Source organism: Notothenia rossii, assembly GCF_949606895.1.
Source record: "Notothenia rossii genome assembly, chromosome: 9".
NCBI lineage: Eukaryota > Metazoa > Chordata > Actinopteri > Perciformes > Nototheniidae > Notothenia > Notothenia rossii.
In genome coordinates, this window is record NC_136907.1 from 61,988,922 (window position 1) to 62,011,353 (window position 22,432).

General features: G+C 43.1%; 1 protein-coding gene and 1 long non-coding RNA gene across 2 annotated transcripts in view; one reads left to right on the forward strand and one right to left on the reverse strand.

Annotated features, from left to right (window-relative positions):
• Nucleotides 1-63: 63 nt before the first annotated feature.
• Nucleotides 64-13,603, reverse strand: LOC307020469 (fibronectin-like). Its single transcript, XM_079651834.1, has 22 exons — nucleotides 13,474-13,603; nucleotides 12,727-12,981; nucleotides 12,373-12,639; nucleotides 11,888-12,148; nucleotides 11,238-11,489; nucleotides 10,871-11,137; nucleotides 10,527-10,790; nucleotides 10,173-10,436; nucleotides 9,255-9,512; nucleotides 8,898-9,158; nucleotides 8,190-8,447; nucleotides 7,821-8,081; nucleotides 6,874-7,131; nucleotides 4,969-5,232; nucleotides 4,618-4,881; nucleotides 4,236-4,493; nucleotides 3,411-3,671; nucleotides 3,039-3,299; nucleotides 2,662-2,952; nucleotides 1,549-1,785; nucleotides 1,156-1,209; nucleotides 64-867 (listed from the first exon to the last, which is right to left on the reverse strand). Exons 1-22 carry the CDS (start codon nucleotides 13,589-13,591, stop codon nucleotides 584-586), a joined length of 5,418 nt encoding a protein of 1,805 aa, XP_079507960.1. The 5' UTR covers nucleotides 13,592-13,603; the 3' UTR covers nucleotides 64-583.
• The window catches only part of LOC307020475, a 43,457-nt gene continuing 26,824 nt past the window's right edge, over nucleotides 5,800-22,432 (forward strand). The window contains exon 1 of the long non-coding RNA XR_013802900.1: nucleotides 5,800-6,216. This is a non-coding gene — a long non-coding RNA (uncharacterized lncRNA). The remainder of the gene's footprint in view (nucleotides 6,217-22,432) is intronic.

Below are 22,432 nucleotides of genomic sequence, written 5' to 3' on the forward strand. Positions count from 1 at the left end.
TTGTCATCGCATCACACATTTATAGCAGTTCAAGGATATCACAACCATTGAGTTGAGACAGGCTGAATTCAAATAATATCTTTGGATAGTTTTATTAGAATGTAGTCTGAACATAGCTTCCATACAAAATACAGAGGCATAGTAAAAGGTAAACACTCCCTGATATATTAACTCTAAGATGACTATTACATAATTTACAAAAGCAATGTAAATATATGAAATGGAACAAACCCTCAGATATGAAGTATGTAACTTCAACCAACAGTAGGCAAATGATAATACGTTTTTTACACAGTATAGAATAGATCAACTTAAAAACCCTTTGGTCATGAGCTGTTTGGAATATGTGTTAGTCATACCTCATAAGTGTAAATATATGTAACCCATGCTAATTCCTGTGTTATATCAAAATATGTCACAGGAAATCTTAACAAGGTTACACAACTAAAGTTATTGTTATTTGGTAAATGGTAAACAATTTGCCATTCTCATATGTTGACAATGCTGCCACCTTGACAGTTATCCCCACATTTGAGTCCTGAGATGTTTGCAGACCCCTAGCTGTGTCTACACAAGTGTTTTCCTATTGGGACAGGTCCTGTGTTGTTTGCACACACACAGGCTCCGACTCAGGTCCACTAGTTGCAGTGTACTCGGCCGACACGGAGAAACAGTAGGCCGAGTTTGGAATCAGATCAGTGAGAATGATGCTCTCGCCCTGCACCGTTATCTCCTCTGACTCTCTGGAGCTGTCCTGCTTCCTGATGAGCAGGCTGTACTGGGAGGCAGCTTCAACTGGAGACCACTCCAGGAAAATAACTGTAGGCAGTGCTTGTTTGACATTTAGTACTGGAGCTGGGAGGCCTCCTATTGGAAATAAACAAGTCACAGTTTTGAATTAGGTTACAGCTTGACTTGAGAATAGTTTGTCCAATAAATAAGGAAAGAAAAAGCTTGCATGAAAGCTAATTAATTTACATGCGTAGAAAGTAACCTTCACATTAGGCTTAACATTAGAAGCTAATCAAAAGCAGCATTCAAGTCTCCCCCTTCAAATGTTTCTTTGGGCTAAACTATTTGTGTTTAAAAATTATGAATGTTTCCCAATTATAAAATGTATCTTGTAAAATTAGTTTAAAAAAAATACAAACTCACCATTTTCTAGGGAGTGCCCACTTAGATCTCTTCTTCTGCGACCTGAGGAACCTGCTAAAGAAAGAAAGATTTCATCATTTAATTTGTTAAAAACAATCAGTAAAAATGTGTCTTTTTTTAATGTGTCAAATATTATATAACACACACACACACACACACACACACACACACACACACACACACACACACACACACACACACACACACACACACACACACACACACACACACACACACACACACACACACACACACACACACACACACACACACACACACACACACACACACACACACACACACACACACACACACACACACACACACACACACACACACACACACACACACACACACACACACACACACACACACACTCCATTCAGTTCCTACCGATTGGCACACTTGTCTCTTTACTGTCCCCAGCTGTGTTGCTGGCTGTTATCACCAGGTCAGTGGATGTGATGTTGTGCAGAGAACAGGACAGTCCTGCAGTGCTGCACAGCTGAGATCTGGGCGTCACACTGTTGTCGTACACGGTGTATGAGGTGGCAAACACTGACGTGTTCCATGAAACGGTGGCAAAGGTGTTGTTACCACTGTACTCCACTGCTATTGGTGGACATGGAGCTAGGAGAAGATACATTACAGTTAGATAAAACATCAGGAATCTTTGTTTAACATGTCTGGCTTTTCCCTATTGTTGAAATAGTTGTGATGAAATGTCTGAAAGTAAGACAGCAGCCAATAAATGGAATCAGAAATCATTGCGAAAACAAAGAAACATCTCTCATGCGAAATAACCAAAATGTCTCTTTGAAAGATTATTGTATTCATGTAGCCTAGAGAAAAGTGGCGTCTGCTGCCTACAGGCCCCCATCACTCTGCAGGAAATAACTTAGAAAATATGTTTCCAAGGCATTTAAGCTATTGATTGGAACATAATTCTCCCTGCTAGATGGTCTAGTCTTTGATTCAAGTTTCAAGTTACAAGGCTTTATTGTCATTTGCACATTAGCTACAGTGTAGATATGGCAATGAAAAACGTAGGTCACAGGCTCCTCCAACAGTGCAACATATATATAGGACATAGAACAAATAAAACAGATAAAATAATGCAAGAGAATACAAATAAAGAATAGAATAGAAATAGTGCAAGAAGAGTCTATATACACAAGTAAATGGAATGATATATTAGATAAATAATTTGCAAAATGCAAACAGATGAATGTTTATGGATGTTCTTTAAAAAGTTCAGGTGTTTAATAGATTATTGATATGATGGTTTAATCACCTTTTTGACTTGTCACAGCAGGAAAAGGGGAGGTGCAACTAATAAAATGAATGACGCCTCTATTAAAGTAGAATATGGAACAATGTGCTGAGCTGTGCTGGAGTTTAAGTACTCAAGTAAAAGTACGTGTTTGAGGTAATTGTTATCAAAGGCCGTGAAATCCAGGATGTAAGAATGTTTGAACAGAAGCTTGAGTGTTAAGTGAAGTTTACCTGTTGTACCACTGAGCGGCACAGAGGGTTGGCTGGTACCACCAGTGTTCCTACTCTCCACTGTAGCCCAGTAGGATGAACCGCAGGGGAGAGGAATCTCAAAGTACGTCATGCTTGTCCAATAGGAAGAGATCTCAAACAGGGCCTGGCTATCTCCCAGCAGACTTCCGTTTAACTCCAGCAAATACTCAATGTCTCTACAGGTGATCTGAGTCCAGTTGAAGTACAACATCTGGGTTTCATTCTGCATCGTAAAGAGCTCCACATCAACACTGTCTGGGGGACAAGGGGCTGAAAGAAAGAGATAGAGAGGATTATTTAATGTAATAATCAATTTCAGTGCAAATGTTTCTAAGTTATTGGACCAGCTCTTGTACCTGCTCCACTCTGCACTGGGTCACTGACGGAGCTGTTGCATGTCCCATCTGAGGCCTGAACAGTGAAATTGTAAAGTGTTCCACAATCAAGGCCCTGGATGGTGCAGCTGGGATTTGTGCTTTCACAGTACAGCATGTCTCCATTTTCGGCCTGGGCACAGCCATAGTAGTCCACAGCGTTATATCCGGGATTCCATGACAACAATGCGGACTGATTGTTACAGTGTGAAATAACTGAGAGACCATCTGGCTGGCAGGGACCTGGACAGAAAAGAAAGATATGATAAAACTGCTGAAACAAATATCCTTAGGGCATATTTGGTCAACATATGAATGTACACAGGTATTCTCTATCTATATAAAGACAACTACCTGTGTTAAGTGTAGCGTTTTGACTGGCTTTGCTGGTGCAGTTCTCGTGGCTGGCAGTCACAGATATGTCATACTGCTGGCCACAGTGGAGCTCCGATATGCTGCAGTTACTAGAGGTGGTGTTGCATGTATGCACATGTCTATTTGCACCCATTGCGACCACATGATATGTTTCAGCTACAAGAGAGGGGCTCCAGGACACCAGGGCACTGTCGTCCGCACAGGTTGACCCAACCACCACGTTACTGGGTGGACACGGCTCTGTGAAAAAGTGGGAAATAGTGATGTTTTTTACACTGGTGCAACAATCAGGATTTAGGAGCATGGATTTAGAATCTGAAAACAGTTGGTGTGTTTTTGGTCATTTTTAATCAAACCACCAATGACTGTTGGTCAAAACAACCTAACAAAACTGTTTTGTGTGTTAAACATTTTATAAATATACCTACAGATAAAAAAATAAAAAATCTCTTTTTGTCACTGACAGTTAATATTATGGAGAAATGTTAAGGCGTTTTAAAGGAAAACTACTTCTTGACATAATATCACAAATGGTCACACATTATTGTGTTATTAATTGAGTGTTTGTGGTGATGGTGGGTGGATTTTGTCATTTTTGGATGGAACCATGGTAGTGACTTGCACCTGTTTACAGTCTTTATGCTAAGATTGATGGATTCATATTTACTGGACAGATATGAATTTGGTATTTATATTATCATCCAAGTCTCAGCAATAACCAAAGAAGCAAAATGTGTCCTTCAAAGTTAGCACTTGAAAAGATGGTATGAAATGCATGACAAAAATCAACAGAAATCGACATACCCATGCTTATTCTGTATGGTGGACTCCTCAGACTGCTGCACTGGTCTGATGAAGCGGCAACAATGATGGTGTAATGGAGGCCACACTGTGCTCCATGGAGGTAGCAGCTAGTGCCAGTATTATTGCAGGAGAGGTAGGTGTGATCACTGGCTTCTGCTGTGGCAGTGTACACAGTGTTTCCCTCTGCATCCCACAACACGAGGATTGAGGAATTGTGGCACTGAGCAACCGCTGTGATACCAGAGAGGGTGCAGGGAGCTGGGGGAACAGACAGATTTCATTTACTGACACTGCAGAATGTATGCATTTATGTTTTACTCAGGGTTGGGCATTATTTAAAATTCAGATGCATATTTCTTTCAAAAAGTCAGAAATGTGTTACCTGTCTGCAGGTCGATCGTGGTGCTTGGCTGACTCTCACATTTGCTGTTTTTAGCAATAACACTGAAGTTATATAGTGAAACACAGGCCAGGCCTTCCACCTCACAGGTTGTGTTGGAGGAAGAGGTGCAGTTGCCTATATAGTTGTCTTCACCTACAGCTGACACAGTATAGCTGTCTGCCCCTGGAGCAGCGTTCCATGATATCCAGGCAGAATTTGTCACACAATCGAGCCTGCCACTAATTATTTCAGGCTGGCAGGGAGCTGGAAAGTAAACATGACATAACATTTACTTTGGTGACAGAAAGGATATGTTTATGCAAGGATGAATGGCTGTAGAAGCTTGCTTACCTGACATGATACTGTAGGCCTGACTCTGCTGGCTTCTGCAGGCACCTCTGATGGAGGCGACATGAACACTGAATGTTTTCCCACATGTCATATTTCTGATGGAACATGCAGTGTTTGTGGTATTACAGCCACCGATGGTTACTCCATTGTCTGCAGTTACTGATGTCAAAAAGTGGTCTGCTTCTCTGACGGCATCCCAAGAAATCATCAGGTCGTTTGACAAACAGTCAACCTCAGCACTCACGTTCTGAGGAGGGCAGGGCGCTGGGAATAAGTAGAGATTTCAAAGTTAGAAATGTGTGTTGTAAACGGCACAAAAGTAAAAACATGTGTTAATAAAACTGTGTTAATTTAGTTTGTTAACCAACCCTAGGCTAGTATCACCTTGTTTGTGATTAGTCACATGTAACAGTGTTTAAATGTCTGTATCAACAATAACTTGTTTTATGTGCGTGAGACAACTTTCATATTTCTTCAAGTATAGTTTTTTAGGTGATAAAACCTAGTTTGCTTAATTTTTCATCCAATATTGTTTTTGGTTTTATTCTAAAATTCCTAATAGTCAGTGAGTTACTGAATATCTGGGAGGCAGGTGAACAAAGACAGAGGAGGATGCAATCAGATCGTTTTAGTTAGTTCTTCCCTGTCTGTGAAGACTTAAACTTCCTTAATTTAATGTGTAAAATTGACAGGAGTGCACAGGAACGACACTTTTTTTCCAAGGCAAAATAATAAAAGCATGCGTTAACTTTGGGGCAGAAGTTCGCATGCACAATGTTGACGCATGCGTAGTCCTGCGCAAGGTACGCAAAACAGTAAAAGTTCATTTTGATTGGCAGGTGTGTAGGTTTTTATAGCCATGATTTTTTACGAGATAATGACAGCTCAGCAAACTGAACACTTATTACAATTGCATTTTTAAATATCCGTATGGTTCAGTCGCAACATGAGCACAAATCACCAACAAGTTTAGTTGAGCTTGAGTTTCGGCTAAGTAAACAGCTAGCGCTAAACTAGCGTAGGCTACCTGGCTTAGTTAGCTGTGTTGCTAACCTTTTCGCTAGTATCCTGTTGGATAGCACATCATCAGCAGCCCCAACAACGGACGACAACAAAGTATCGCACTGAGCGGCCAAGGACAGCCCAGGTGAACGTTTACGAGGGAGGAGACACTTCCCTCATTGTCCATGGACAGGTGAGGAGCCGCCATTCAGGTTGATAAGGACCGAATGAACCAGACTTCTGGGGGTGAGTAACTCATGGATGGGGACATAATTTGTCTTTGAGTTTTCCATTTTCCATGATCCATCATTTGTACTAAGGTAAACTGTTTAGAGGTACACTCAATACACATAAAAAGTATGCAGTGCACTAAATGCAGGTTGTATTACTATCAGAGTTGGGAAGTAATTAAGTACATTTGATCAAGTTTCACTTCATTTTTTTGCTACTTTGTACTTATACTCCACTACAATTCAGAGGTTAATCGTGTACTTGTTTACTCCACTTCATTTATTTAATATCTTTAGTGACTTTGCATATTTAGATTTATGTTGTGAAATATAATCAAGTAAATTCACATTCTACCCAGCAGCAAATTAAGTAATTAAAATTAGTCCCACCATTACCAGATATCATAAACACATCAATATTACATTAATAATTATAATCAAAACACATTATTCTGAAATGAGCCAATCTGCACAATGAGTACTTTTACTTCTGGTATTTTAAGTATATTTTGATGCTAATACTTTTGTACTTTTATTTGAGTAACCTTTTGAATGCAGGAGTATTACTTGTTACAGAGCACACCGTGGTAGTTCTACTTTTACTTAATTACAAGATCTGAGTACCTCTTCCACCTCCCTGTGTTGAGTGTATTATTGGTGTTGTCTGTCTCACCTGAGTTGAATATCAGAGCCTGGCTGGGGATACTGGAGCAGTTGTCATCCATAGCAACCACCTGAACAGAGTAGCTGTTGCCACAGGTGATGTTGTCAAGGCTACAGTTGAGGCTAGAGGTTTGACAGCTGACGTTGTTATGACTACTGTGGGCCATCAATGAGTACTGTACAGCCCCCTGACTGGCGGTCCAGGACACAACAGCTGTGTTGTTATCACAGTCCATCACCACAGAGACATTAGTGGGAACACACGGCACTGCAGGAAGAGGGAAGGAAACAGCATGATGGGTAAAACGTCATGACGTTGAATTTGAATTTCAACAATACCTAATGTATTCATGCGTATAACATTGATACATCGTAGATCATCATAAGGATAAGCAGAGGTACAGTTATTCTAAAAGAGTAGTCATTCCAACTCTTAAAAACTAATGTTGACACATATGAGTGCAAACATATAGAACAAAACTTACATATAGTCATTTAATCAAATGCATGCAATTTTTCCAAGTATAATTGCAGAATGTCATTTTTTTTGTACCTATATATCCATGTATATGCAGTATATATTATGATAAATACTTGGAAAAAATATCATATTGTCTACACCATATACATATTGCCATATTCCGCAATATTATCTTGTGTTATTATCTTAAATATAACTTGTCAAAGTTTTGTTGAAACAATTTAATTTAGGGAAAACACTACCCTCATATCGAAAGAGTGTAAAAGCCTTGCTGGAAAATCCTCATAAAAGCATACAGACATTTCCTTGCTCACTAAGACCCCTAAAAGAACAATGTTATATGTCATTTTGGTTTGTGACCTTTTGCATCATCCCTTGAATTAAGATCGGTCATGTAAAAAAAAAAGAAGTATACCACCAACTGTTGATAACAAAGATAAAGCATTATGTAACCAAAAGCCTTTTTAAACCCCCACCTGACTGCAGACTGGTGGTGTGACTGGAGGTGATGTTACACTGCTGGTTGGAGGCTGTGACTGACACGGAGAAGTTTTGCCCGCAGGTGAGTCCCGGGACGCTGCATCCATTGGAGTCGGACATGCACATGGGGGAGATGCCAGTGTCAGTCTGCATTGCCGCTGTGTAGTAGTCGGACCCATTAGTTGCCTGCCACATTACCATGACGATGCCAGAGAGACAGTCCTGCCTGGTGGAGACTCCTACAGGTGGACACGGCCCTGGGAAAAACAAATACTATACATGTTTGACCTGTTTTAGCACACTCTTATTATATTTAGTGTTTAATCTTATCTCTTTGAATGTGAAAGTGTATTTCGTAAACATACATGTCTGTATGGAAGCCGATGCACTGGAGTTTCCAGGACAGTGCTGGTTTTGAGGTGTGACTGTGAGGCTGTAGTTTAGTCCGCAGCTAAAGCCAGAGAAGTGGGCCGTGGTGACATTAGTGGTGAGAACAGTTGTTTCGTTTCCTGCCTCGCCTGATACCATATACACATTTGTCCCGTTACTGCCATCCCAGCTCAGTGAGACCACTCTCATATCACAATTAACAGTGGCAGCCAAGTTCTGGGGCACACAGGAATCTGGAAAAAACAAAGATGAATGACGTATTAACAGCATTATTCAACCACATCTATGTTTTAGTACACCAACTTCAATTGCAATGCACATTTAATGATAACGTTTTATTATGTGGGTCTGTTACTTTCTTATATTTTCCTACGTTTCCTTTAAGAACAATTTCAGTTTTTACTTACAACATGGAAAATGTTGTAGGAATGTCCTTTAAGGAAATGATAGTTTAAATCCAAGCAAATAGTAATTTGTCTTTCATTTCTGATTGAAAGCTTGATGCTGAATATGAAGATGTATAATCCCTTTTTTTTGCTTCACTGACTTAAAGCTTGGGTTAAATAAACAACCAAATTACTTAAAATGAATTCCTTAGAGGTGTGATAAAAACTGTCTACATTTTTCCATTTTATTAATACCAAAGGAAAAGAAGAAATCTTAACAAACTTTAGACGACGTACCCATATAGATGATGGAGCTGTTGCTAGGCAGGCTTGTGCAGTTGCCGTTCTTTGCCCTCACTACAACAGTGTACTCCTCTCCACACTGCAGGTCGTTCCAGCTGCAGTCGGTGCTGTTGGTGAGACACTGGTGGGCGTGGCCATCAAGCCCAGTTGCTACAGCAACATATGTTTCAGCGCCATCACTGGACCCCCAGCTGACTGAGCCCATGTTAAACTCACACTGTGCATAGGTCGTCACATCGCTGGGGGGGCATGGTGCTGGGAGAGAGAGAGGAAGGTGGAGAACTCAACTAAACACAAGCTTGTGACAGAAGTTATGCATTGTGAATTGTTGTCTCAGATATTAGATTATACCAGTTTTGAAGAAGGCGGGGCTGCTGGGGATGCTGTCACAGTCACTGCCTTTTGCTTGTACAGTCACATTGTAGTCCTGTCCACATGGTAAAGTAGCTGCTGGAATACTCTGGGTTGCATTGTGGATCTTCACGTATCCAAGGCTCCCAGTAGTCGTTACTAAGTAATTCATGACACCAGTTGCTTGGTACCAGGAGATCTGGACCTGCTCACTCTGACAGAGCACCTGAGCGGAAACGATCACAGGCTGGCAAGGCTCTGAGGAGAGCATAATAAATAAAGAGAGAGAGAAAAATTAAGATGATGACCAATTTAGCAGAAACAAATAAAGTACTAGATCCTTCAGTAAAAGTAGAAATTGCTATATGATGAAATATTAAGTTAATTAATCGATTAGGAGTTGGGCACACAATAAATCAGCACCGATTTTGATATTTGTCTTTGTTTATCATAAACATTGACATCTTATAGACAAAATAATTTATTGTTAAATGACAAAATAATTGCATTCAGAGCCTTAGAGTATTTTGTACATTAAATTAGTGTTTTGTTATTTCTAATGGCTTAATAAGTAAGCAACATTTGAATATAGCACCTGGTGCAGATGAAGCTAAATGTAACCTCTTTATATGTTTGTTAATTTAATCACTCAAACAAACAGTGCATCTATTTTTTTAAATGGTCACATAAAATCTGCCATGTAACCATAGCTATCAAAATAAAATAAATGGGAGTAAAAAGTACAATATCTGCTATAGATGCAATGTGTTGAAGTAGAAGAGTAACAGCAGACAATGGAAATACCCAATTGATGTAGAATAATCTTAAACATTTTACTTGAATGAAGTACTTGGTTAAAGAGTATTTAGTTATTTTTGACCACTGAAACGGGCAGAAGTAACTAAGCTTCTTCAGTACCTGTTTGGATGGACACGGTGCTGCTGGCCTGGCTCCTGCAGCCTTGACTGTCTGCTGTTACGGTAAAGTTGTACGTCTCTCCACAGTCCAGACTGGCAAACTGACACGTAGAGCCTGTAGAGTTACACGTCTGCACCGGCCCTCCTGATGTCTTGATGGCGTTAGCTACGTACAGCTCAACATCAGACCTCTCCTCCCAGGACAGGACTGTGGTGTGGGAGCCACACTGCGGGGACACATCTACACGCTGAGGAGAACAAGGACCTACAAAAAGATGTGAACAGAGGTTATATTTTGAACAAATTAAACCTTGGTTCATATTCGCCACTTATGAGGATTTGCTGTAAAACTCACGCGTTGTGAGGTTAGCGTGCATCGGCGCACTGAGGCTGCACTGTTCGTTGCTGGCGGTGAAGCTGAGGTTGTAGGTTTCTCCACAACTTAAACCCGTTACGTTACAGCTGTTCTGCTGAGTTTCACACAGTGACAGAAGACTTCCACTGACCATGGCTGTCAGGGAAAAGTTTGCTGCGCCATAAGTAGCATTCCAGGACACAACGGCAGCGCCATCATGAATACAGTCCACCTCTATCTCTACCTCTCTGGGCAGACATGGAGCTGAGGAACACATCAGTATGTATGAATTGACACCCAAAGAAACAAATAGAAGCGAAACTGCATGCTGAGTATGTGTTTACCTGATGTAAGCGAGACCACTGTGCTGTCAGAGCTGTTGTACTGCTGACCCAGCGCCTTGACCCAGAAGTTGTACTCAGTGCCACACATCAGCCCTGAGACAACACATTGGGTACTTGTGTATGCGCCATGACAGGAAGCGGAGTGGCCACCTTGGTTGTCAAAGTAGGCGACATAACCCACAGCGAAGTCACTCTGCTGCCAGGAAACATTCGCAGTGAGTTGTTCACACGCCATACTGACTTGAACGTTGGTGGGTGGGCAAGGTTCTGAGTAGGAAGAAGACACACACATTTACATGAGTTGGAAAAACACATTAAGAGCCATATCTGCATCTAAAGGAATATTCTTTAGAATCTGATGACGAACCTGTCATGTGGTGGTAGGGTTCAGAAGTGCTGTTGCAGGCCAGGTTGTGTGCCATCACAGTGACGTTGTAGATCTGACCACACTGCAGACCATCGATGGAGCAGGTTGTGTTGGTGGTGTTACAGGTGACCCCCGAGCCCAGGTCAGCCACAGCCTGGACAGAGTATGAGGTGGCACCTCGTGCTGCAGCCCACATCACCTGGGCCGTGCTCACATTGTAGTGGACGGAGAGATTCATGGGGACACAGGGCTCTGGAGGAAGAAAGGGTTATCTTAGTGGCAGACTGTTACATTAAATTCAATGACAAAACAATGATAGTGCTCTGACCATGTACGACCAGTACTCCTAGCCTTAAACGCAGTGATATTGTGATTTATGACATTTTCAAAATCACAACGAAAATACATAAATTCACATTATTTCTTTTTTTTTTCTTTGAAGGTAAATAAAGTGACATAAAAAACGTACAAAGCTTATAAAAAAAGTGACATGGAAGGCGGGGGTCTGGGCTATTAATGCTTTGTTAAGTGATGTGCCCCTGGCCTCCTATCGTTTTCTAAAAGTAGTACCCTGGTTGTGAAAAGAAAAGGTTGGTGTTCCACTAACACATTGACTGACATGCTACAAGGTACAGGTACACCCGCTGTACCTGTGGTGAGGTGTCCTGCCATGTGAGCAGTTTGGTTGCAAGTATTTCCCAGAGCCTTCACAGTGACATTGTATTCCTCTCCACACTGCATGGAGCTCAGCTGACAGTTGGTGGTGTTGGTGGAGCAGCTGGTGGTGTGACCTGATGAAGCCGTCAGCTCAGTAACACAGGACACAACTCCAACGCTGGGCTGCCAGGATATTGTAGCAGAGTCGGCCTCACAGTCCATAATGGCTGTGATGCTGCTCGTCTGGCAAGGTTCTGTGAGGATAAGAAGAATACAACTTTACTTTTAACAGCCATACCATCATCACACTATATAGCAACAAAAACTATTACTGAGATAATGTATTAAGTGAGAAGTCGTATGATTTTCACATAGACTTTTAACCATTAGGAGTCGCCCCCTGCTGGATATTAGAAAGAGTGCATTTTCTTTATTTTTAAGAGTAAATACAATGCACTTTTTTGGTGCCTCTCTTTACCTGTTGTAAATGAGACCACTGCGCTGTCAGAGCTGTTGTACTGCTGACCCAGTGCCTTGACCCAGACGTTGTACTCTGTTCCACACATCAGCCCTGAGACAACACATTGGGTACTTGTGTCTGTGCCATAACAGGAATCTAAGTGGCCACCTTGGTTGTCAAAGAAGGCGACATAACCCACAGCGAGGTCACTCTTTTGCCAGGAAACAGTCGCAGTGAGTTGTTCACACGCCATACTGACTAGCACGTTGGTGGGTGGGCAGGGTTCTGAAAGAAGGGAAAACACACATATTTAAGAATAAAAAATCTAGACTGTAAATATGTTCACATGTCTTTCCCGATGAGATGACGAACCTGTCATGAGGCTACTAATTTCAGAGATCATACTGCCACAGATGGTGTTTCGTGCCATCACAGTGACGTTGTAGATCTGACCACACTGCAGGCCGTTCATGGAGCAGGTGGTGTTGGTGGTGTTACAGGTGACGCCCGAGCCCAGGTCAGCCACAGCCTGGACGGAGTATGAGCTGGCACCTCGTGCTGCAGCCCACATCACCTGGGCCGTGCTCACATTGTAGTGGACGGAGAGATTCATGGGGACACAGGGCTCTGGAGAAAAGACAAAGATGTTAATGATACAGTAAATGGAGAACATAGTGGTTTGTTCAGACATAAAGTCATTAAAGATTGTGGTCATTATTGTTCACTTGCACTGATTTGCTTAAACTAAATCAGGCTCTCCCACTGATTCAACATAAAAAAATTGCAGACAAGGGCCGACTTGAAAATGTGGCCATTAGGTGCTAGTACTGTATAAGTCCCAACATGGGCGAGTCATGATGACTTATATTAGTTTTTACCACTATGCTTAAAGAACATTTGAACAAGAAGAACTAAAATGATTCTATTTGCTATATGAAAAGTAGTTTAAATGTCAAAGCTATTGTCAACACTGGTCTTAGCTGCGTCACCCCTAAACTGTCCTGATATAATATTCACATATTTTTCCAGGGCAATTGATGTGCTAATTGGGTTTATGTCACTCTTTTAGGTTTGGGTCTGTGTTAAAGTATCAACAGTTCCAGTTTAAGTTGAGCTCACCTGTAACCAGCCAGGCGGGGGTGCTGGCAGGGCCAGAGCAGCCTGTGTGCATGGCCTCCACTACAACAGAGTAATGCTGTCCACAGACCAGGTCGCTGAGGTCACAGGATGTGCCCATCTCACTGCAGGAGGAGTTGTGTCCATTTAAGGAGGTCGCTTGAACGCTGTAAGCTGTGGCTGCAGACGCGCTACTCCAGCTAACCACAGCGTTAAGTGTAGTACAATTCAGTTCAGCTGACACATTGGTGGGAGGGCATGGGGCTACAAAAGAAGAAAGACACAGTTGAGAAGAATAAAGATGAGTGGAAACACTTGTAAAAAATTAAATATGGAATACTTTAACATTTTGGGAAATATGCTTATTTGTTTTATTGCATTTAAATGAGCTAACAAAAACATGAAAATACTTAAAAGTTGATAATACACTAATAAAAACAGTTAGCTGCATATAGATTCCCTAGAACATATCCTGTTTGTTTAATTCATATAAAAGCTTAAGTGTAAAACAAACTGTTACTCTAAGAAATCTTCAGCGTACCTGAGAGGTTCTCTATAGGAGTGCTCATCTCGCTCATGCACACATTGGTGTGTCCCATCACAGTGAACGTGTAGAGCTGACCACAGGTCAGGTTCAGGAAGGAGCAGCGGCTCTCAGTGGAGTCGCAGGTGGAGTTAACACCTGATGCAGACATGGCTTCAACAGTGTAGTTCTGTGTTGTGCTGCTGCGCTCGTTCCACTTCACCGTCATGACGTGACTGCTACAGTTCTCGACAGTGGTGTTCTCAGGTTTACACGGAGCTAGAGGTGGTTGAACAAAGAGGAACATTTCCTTTAAAACCATATTTCTTCAGCAAACATAATGTCAGTTATGGCTGTCAATGTGCTACACTGACCAGACTGAACCTTGTAGTCAGATCCAGCTATGATTTCGCAGTGAATGGAGGAGGAGGTGACAGCCACCTCGTAGAGCTTTCCACACAGCAGGTCATGAATGGAGCAGAAGTTGGAGGTTGAGTTACAGGAGGCTCTGTGTCCATCGGTGCTGATGGCCCAGGCGGTGTAATAATCTGATCCGGGGGTCTGTGGCCAACTCACATTCATCACGTTGGTATCACACTCTAACCCGGCGGAGACATCTTCTGGGAGACAGGGAGCTGTGGAAGAGAGTTTGATGACAGGTAAGAGCACACTCAACAGCAAGGGGGTTTACAAGTCTGTGACTGTGGACATCCCTTGTCTATTGATCCAATAGACAAATCAAGCTAGGAAAGCCGAATGTGCTGTTTAACATAACTTCAGATTATTTGTTTCTGACGCTAGGGTACCAGGAAAACAGTAAACACTCCGTATATCCCTGAACAAACTTCAATTCACTGCTTCCCCTAAAACAGTTTGGATTCCCCCTGGGGAGGCCCACTTTAACCTTTTCTGTATTTATGCATGTAAAGGTTGTGTTGACATTGTTTAATTGAATCCATGAGTGACACAACTGTTCATTAGTCTTAACTGCTTGGTTGTGCCTCAGGATGTGCTATCTTCTTCACCTTGACATATATGGAACTATGTTCACTTTCTTTTTATAAATACATTAACATAGCTATCATTGTGAAATGTCATGGTGTGTGGTGCAGTGGGTTGTGCGTTGGTGTTCGGGTCAGGGGGCACAGGTTCAAACCCCACTACAGTCAGCATGTCGTTGTGTCCCTGGGCAACACACTTCACCCCAAATGGCTCCTGTGGTGATTGTCCACAGTATTGAGTATGTAAGTCGCTTTGGATAAAAGCGTGTAACATGTAATGTCATGGAACAGTTCCTTTATATCTTACCGGACTCAAAAGTAATGTCAGCATGTTTGCTGCTGTTGCAGCTGTTAGTGGAAGCTACCAGTGTAGCTGTGTACTCCCTGCCACAGTGAAGTCTCACAGCGCAGGAGGTGTCATTGGAGGAGCAGGATGTGACGTGTCCGTGCTCTCCCGTCACCTCCACAGTGTAGAAAGCTGCTCCACTGCTCTCAGACCAGGAGAAGTTCCCTCTGTTTGTCCCACAGTCCACACGGGCAGTCAGGTTGGTTGGCTGACAAGGAGCTGGTAGAAGTGAAAAACGGATTTTAGATTATGATCTTTCTTCACTTCAGGTAAACTCTTGCAGACGTTGCCATAGAAACACATCCTACCTGTGCTTATTTCTATGGGCGGACTGTAGCTGCTGCGGCAGTTTCCATCCTGTGCTGCCACGCGGAAAGCATATCTCTGTGCACACAGCAGGTTGGTCAAAGTGTGTGAGGTATTAGAGGTAGTGAGCACTGAAGGAGTGGGGGTGCCTATCCTCTCAGTGTTTAAAGTGTAGTTGGTCCCTGACACCTGACTCTGGTCCCATGTGAGGCTCAGGGTGTTAGCATCACAACTAACTTGGCCCAGCAAGTTGGTAGGTGGACACAGAGCTAGGATAATACAAAATGGATAAGAAAAGTGTCAGTGCACAATTGCTGCCTCTATATTTCAACAGTTTTTGCATAACAGTGTCCTCTCACCTGTTCTCAGCTCCACGGCTGAGCTGGGCTCGCTCCAGCAGCCTCTGTCTACAGTCACAACAGTAACATTATAGGTTTCGCCACAGTGGAGGTCAGTGAAAGTGCACGAGTTGGAATAGTTAGAACTGCAAGTGTGATTGTTTCCATCATTTGCAGTTGCTGTTGCAATGTACATCTCAGACCCTGTTACATGAGACCATGAGACAGTGCTGTCGTCACAAGCCAGAGACACGGTGACATTACTGGGAGCGCAAAGACCTGGGGAGAGGAACACAATGTTTAATGTTGAGCTGAAATGTAAGGATATCTCAGATGTAGAACATGGTTTCAAGCCTTTCAGCACCTGCTTTAAAGATGTAAACTGCACTTTGTTGTCCTGTGCATGTCTCAGAGTATGGTGTAACGGTGATGTTATAGGTTTCACCGCAGTGGATGTCAGGTAGTGGACAGCTGGTAGTGTTGGTGTGGCAGTGGTGTGCTTGTCCATCCCTGCCTGTCACTGTCACATTGTATCCCACAGCACTGGGGCTTCCTACCCACCAGACCAGGGCTGAGTGTTTGAAACAAACCAGTGTGGCGCTAACATTCTGCGGGGCACACGGGACTGGGGAACAAAAATAAAAGAAACAAGGAAGTTATTTAATAAGATTGCATCAACTGAGACTTTGCGAGGTTCAGAAGTTCATTCAATTGCTTGAGATTTTGGGAAGTGTGCTTTCTTGTCAATAGTTGGTATATAAAGATGAAGCAAGAAGCCGGTTTGATTAGCTTAGCCCAAAGACAGTTAGCCCGGATCTGTAAAGTGTCGAAACTTTAGAGATCATTTACACTTTATATCATACACCACAAAAAACAGCTTTAAACCATCCTTTACCAGTACCTATATAATTAGTTTGACTACTTTTCTTCATTTTGCCTGGTTTATAAGCTCTACATAGGTGGAATAATTACCTGTTTCCAGAGATTCGCTGACACTGGGGGTGCTGATGCACTGCTCCCCCTGAGCCTGGACGGTTACATTTAAATCCAAGCCACAGGGAAGATTGTGGAATGAACAACTAGTGTTTGTTGTCTGGCAGCTATCCTGATGGCCTCCTCCTGCTACCTGAGCCAGGAAGCTGAGGTGTCCCACAGGGTCAGTCCAACTGAACTCTGCTGTGTTGCTGCCACACATATATGTCTTTAATACAATTCTTGGAGAACAGGGGGCTGAAAAGAAAGCATAAGACAAAGTATATTGATGTAGGTTTAGCAGAAAGCATATCTATTTCATATTCTCTAACAACATTCACGCACTTACCTGTGGTAATGTTGGTGCTTGAGCCAGGAGCACTGTCGCACTGGCTTCCTCGTGCAATGACTGTGGTCATGTAGGTTTGACTGCAGAGCAGATCTGTCAGGGTGCATGTAGCAGTAGCTGAGCTGCATGAAACTGTGTGCCCGTTTGGTGCTGTCGCATTAACTACGTAACTTCTGACATCAGCCATCGGCGTCCATGACAGAGAGGAAGAATTGGTGCCACAGATGAGGGTGCTGTTCTGGATTGAGGCAGAGCAGGGAGCTGAGAAGGAGCAAAGAAGCGGATAATTAGTTGTTTCTAAAGACCTTAAAATAAAAAAGTTTCTCTTTTTGCATTTAAAAGCTTAAGGCTGTCCAGGTTTCCCTCTGTTCTACCTGTCATCAGGATTGTACTGATGCTTCCAGTGCTGTTACAGGTGGCATCCTCAGCAATCACAGTCAGGTTGTAAACCTTTCCGCACTGCAGCTGGTTCAGCTGACAGGAAGTCGTATTGCTCCTACAGGAAGTATAATGCGGAGAGCTGTCCTCTCGAGCGAGTACAGTGTAGGCCACAGCCCTGGCAGCAGCTTCCCAGGAAACCGTGGCTGCATCCGAACCGCAGTGGAGGCCACTGGTCACATTGATAGGGTCACATGGTCCTGGAAGACAAGATAGAGAGGGGGAATGAAATACATGATGTAAAGTCACAAAACGTTTTACATAAAATGTTCAAAAATATGTAAACTCAACTTGTTATCACAACAGTTTGACTGGGAGAGCTGCTGCAGTTCCCCTGGGATTTCACTGTAACGTTGTACTGGCTGGCACACTGCAGGCCGGAGACAGAGCATGTGAGGTTTGAAGAGGAGCAGGTTTCAGAGAAGCCGTTGGGGCCCATCACTGTCGCTGCGTAGGAGGTGGCACCAACAGAGGCGTTCCAGGACGCCAGGACAGAGTTTGTGCCACAGTCTGTCACTGCTGTTAAACTCTGAGGGGGGCAGGGTGCTGTTGGAAGATCACAGTGCTTGAAGTAAATTAATTTAACAATACACATTTTGTGGAAATGATCATCCTTATATCATCAACATCTTTATTACCTGTCTCAACAGTCTGTGGGGGGCTAAATTGTCCACTGCAGCTGCCAGAGGAAGCTTTGACAGACACATTATAAGTCTCTCCACACTGAAGACCGATCAGCCTACAGCTTCCACTGCTAGTTTGGCATAAGACTGAACTGATATTTTCAGCCTGAGGCACAGCAGCAACACTGTAGTTGAGGGGCACAGCCGAAGAAATGTTCCAGCTGACCGTTGCATCATTCGTGCCACACATCAGGCTTGTACTGAAGTCCTCTGGAGGGCATGGTACTAGCAGAGACAGAACAGTGTTTTAATAACTCCAAAAAGTGATTTCTCAGTTAAAACTTGTTCCTGAAGGATTCCGGGACTCCACCGGGTCCGTCTGCGCCGCGGTTTTGGTCCGACCTCCTCCAGCGTCATACCCAACCGGGCGCGTTTCAGGAGCGTTTCAGAAGCATTGCGTGCCGGCTCGCAGTTTTTGTTGATTTGGGCATATTTCCTGGACAGGCTACTTTGCACAGACAAAGTTAATAATAATTGTAATAGTCCAGTTATAAACGACATGAATCAAAGATGTGTTGCTATATTTTAGTGGTAAAAAAAAATGCATTCATCATCATAATTATTCTCTATATATAATTTACACAGTGCCTGTAAACCGGAGGAGAACGCTGGCATTTATTCTCCTACTTGAAGGACTAGCAAATTGTGTTTATTTTGGGGATTGACTGGATGCTCTAACCGTTCCACTTCCTGCCCGGCGCTATGCAACGCCTCGCGTCCCGTCAAAAATAGACCAGCCGCCTATTTTTAGCGGAGCCCAGCGCCGAGACGCTTCTGGGACGCTTCTCGTAACGCGGCGCGTCTGTTGGAATAGCACCCATTGACTAGAGTGGCCGCAATTGCTGTGAACGCTGCAGCGCAGCCGTAACACGGCGCATACGGACCCGGTGGAATCTAGGGGAGTCAGACATTTTTGGAAATATGCTAGCAGTTATCTTGCTGAGAAAAAGATCAGAAGATTGATACCTTCTGTTATCAATCTTCAGGTGAAATCCTCAATAGGAAATGTAACAAGTATATATATCACACACAATATCTAACAATTATCTTGATGCATGTTGTTATAGTTAGTGTGTATTATTGTTGCAGAATGAGATAAAAAGAAAAAGGTTCAATAGCTTCATCAACCATCTCACAGTATTTGAGCCTAATAATATGATATGGATTTATTATGAGAGAGAAAAGTCCTCATGTTGGTTTCCAACATTTTCCCAACAACAAATAATGTTGTCCATTTCATGGGAATTACTGCTAGAAACACTATTCTAAAGTTACTTAGCCTGGATGAAAGTACATTTAAAAAATCCATACTATTGATTTAAACCTGTGATGGGAGTTAGTCCCAGTCACAGAAGATGTGGTGTCTGATTAAACGTGGCCAGACGTCTCTCTGTACCTGGGTTTTGTCTGAAGGGGGCACTGTAGTTGCTGACGCATGTGCCATCAGTGGCAGTCACAAGGATGTCGTAGGCCTGTCCACAGACCAGGTTACTCAGGGTGCAGTTTGGGCTGGAGCTGCTGCAGGTGAGGTTCTGTATGGTGCTGCTGATGGCTTCCAGGGTATAGTTCACTGCGTTGGCACTAGGTTGCCAGGATACCTGCGCAGTGGCAGCGCTACACATCCGCCGACTGGATACATTAGAGGGAGAACATGGCTCTGGAGAGGGAAACGAAACAAACCTGGATAAATCTTATAAATAACAACAAAAGCACTATTTAATAGGAAAATAAACACTCTCATTCAAGATTTGCTGGTGGTCAGGGTTGTGTTACCGGTGTTTAAAGAGGCAGTGTCACTCAGGTGACCTGTGCAGTTGTCATCAACTCCTGACACACCAATAGTGTAAACCTCCCCACACAGGAGTCCAGGGAGGCTGCAGGAAGTGTTGTTGGTCATGCACTGTGACCTGTGACCCCCGCCGCTCACAGCGACAGCAGTGTAGTATTTGGCGCTGTCACTGGCCACCCATGACACAGGAACAGGATCCGAAGCACATGTGTGCATGGCTGTGACGTTTGTGGGAGGACACGGCACTGAAGGAAAATAGAGATGGAGGAGTAGTTTGAGACAGAGTTGTTTCTACATCCTTAAATGTGATAAATCTGCGTTTCTCACATGTATGCACTGTGACCTCTGCGCTGGGCAGACTGAAGCATGTCCCGGTGACAGAGAAGGCGATCACAGAGTAGATGCTTCCACACATCAACCCTTCTGTGATGCACTGGGTCTCTGTAGAGTTACAGTACAGAGGCTGACCCATTCCTCTGGAGATGATGGTGGTGTAGTTCTCTGTAGGAACTGAGATGTTCCAGGTGACCGTCAGCTCGCCGGTAACACAGGCCACACTGGCCATCACATCCTCAGGACCACATGGCACTTAAACAAGAGGGGAGAAGTGACATCATAAGTAATTTGCAATGGAAACAGAAACAGTTGAACCCTCTTAATTTACTACCTGAGTCCATGGTGATTTGTGTCGAGGTGGACTGACAGTTTCCATTATCGTAGGTGACGGTGACGTTGTATGTCTTTCCACAGGGCAGAGAGCCGATTTTACAGTAGTTGACCGTGTTGCTGGTGCAGTTGAGCTGATCCCCGCTCTTATCCACTATGTTTGCTGTGTAGAGGCCTGTGGGCTTATGGTTCTGCCACACTATCAGAAAATGGTTGGCATCACAGTCTCTGAACGCCTCAATATTTGTTGGAGGACAAGAAGCTGATGGAGAGGCAGAGGATTTAGTTGATTTGATGCACAGTGCATCCAGCTTTGGAGCATTTTAAAAGGAGGTAGATGTTAGTAAAAACTTGAAGGATAACCAAAGCTTCCAGTTAATAAAAATGTTGTCGCAATGTTTTTTCTTCCTCAAATTATAATCACGAATCAACATTTTAAATTGAATTAGTATGTTTTCCAACCCTCTGACCTACCTGTCATAAAGCTAACTTGGTTACTGGAGCTGCTGTTGCACTTTATGTTGGTGCCGATAACGCTGGCAGTGTAATTCTGTCCGCATCTCAGGTCTTCGATCAAGCAGTTGGTGCCCATTGAATTGCAACTGTGCACATTCCCATTGTCATCCTCAGCGACGGCAACGTAGAATATAACACCAATGTTCGTTATCCAGTTAACTCTAGCAGAGTCTTGGCTGCAGTCAACTGACACTGAAGCATTAATTGGCTTGCAGGGAACTAAAGAAACGAGAAGTGTGTGTTAAGACAATAACAAGCAAAAATCAAATCACATGTAAGTAAGTGTCTCACAGAGCTCCCAGTACCTACCAGTCTGAGCAACGTCTCCCAGTACCCTTTCAGTGGAGCAGTTGTCATTGGAGGCAACGATCCACACACTGAGATGTTCACCACATGGAACTCCCGTTATCGCACAGCTGTTGTTGGATGAAGTGCAGTTGTAGGTTTCTTCAGTGTTCCCCTGTGCTTCTACAGTGTAAGAGAGAGCTCCTGCTGCAGAGTCCCAGGTTGTGATCAACATTTCAGAGTGACAACCATCTCCTGTCTGAACGTTTGTTGGGAGACAAGGAGCTGCAGGAAAGGAGAAATAAAAAGGCTCACTTAAATATGGTGCAAATCCAGGGGCAACATTTTTAGAGGCAGAACACTGTTTTTAAAGGCAGAACACTTGATATTGGAGGGAAAAATGTATTTCCCTCCAATATCAAGATTCTACGGAAGAGGATGTGTTCTGAGAAAAAAGTCAGAATTCTGAGATTAAAGTCAGAAGTATGGGTACCTGTATAGAACCAACTTCAGTGAGAGACTCTCATAATTCATTAGGAAACATTAGAGGAGGTAACAGACTTTTTGCGCGACAGAAGGGTCCCGGAGGAAACCATATTCCAAATGGAAGAACAAAAGGTGAGTTATAAATATATATGTGTTGTTTTGGCGTTCGTAAAAACAGCGAAAAGGCGTTAGAATATGAAATGGAGACAATGTTTAGCTAGCAGCAAGTATGTTAGCCTATTCGTTAACGTAATTTAATTCCCA

Excerpts from the sequence above, each read along its gene's own strand:
- LOC307020469 (XM_079651834.1), bottom strand. The coding sequence starts at position 13,591 with ATGGGCACATCCTGTGACCTCAGCGACCTGGTCTGTGGACAGCATTAC. Across the intron at positions 7,132-7,820 it reads CACCACCAGTCTGCAGTCAG|TGCCGTGTGTTCCCACTAAT; the intron begins GTGGGGGTTTAA and ends CTCTTCCTGCAG. Across the intron at positions 5,233-6,873 it reads GGCTCTGATATTCAACTCAG|CGCCCTGCCCTCCTCAGAAC; the intron begins GTGAGACAGACA and ends ACTTATTCCCAG.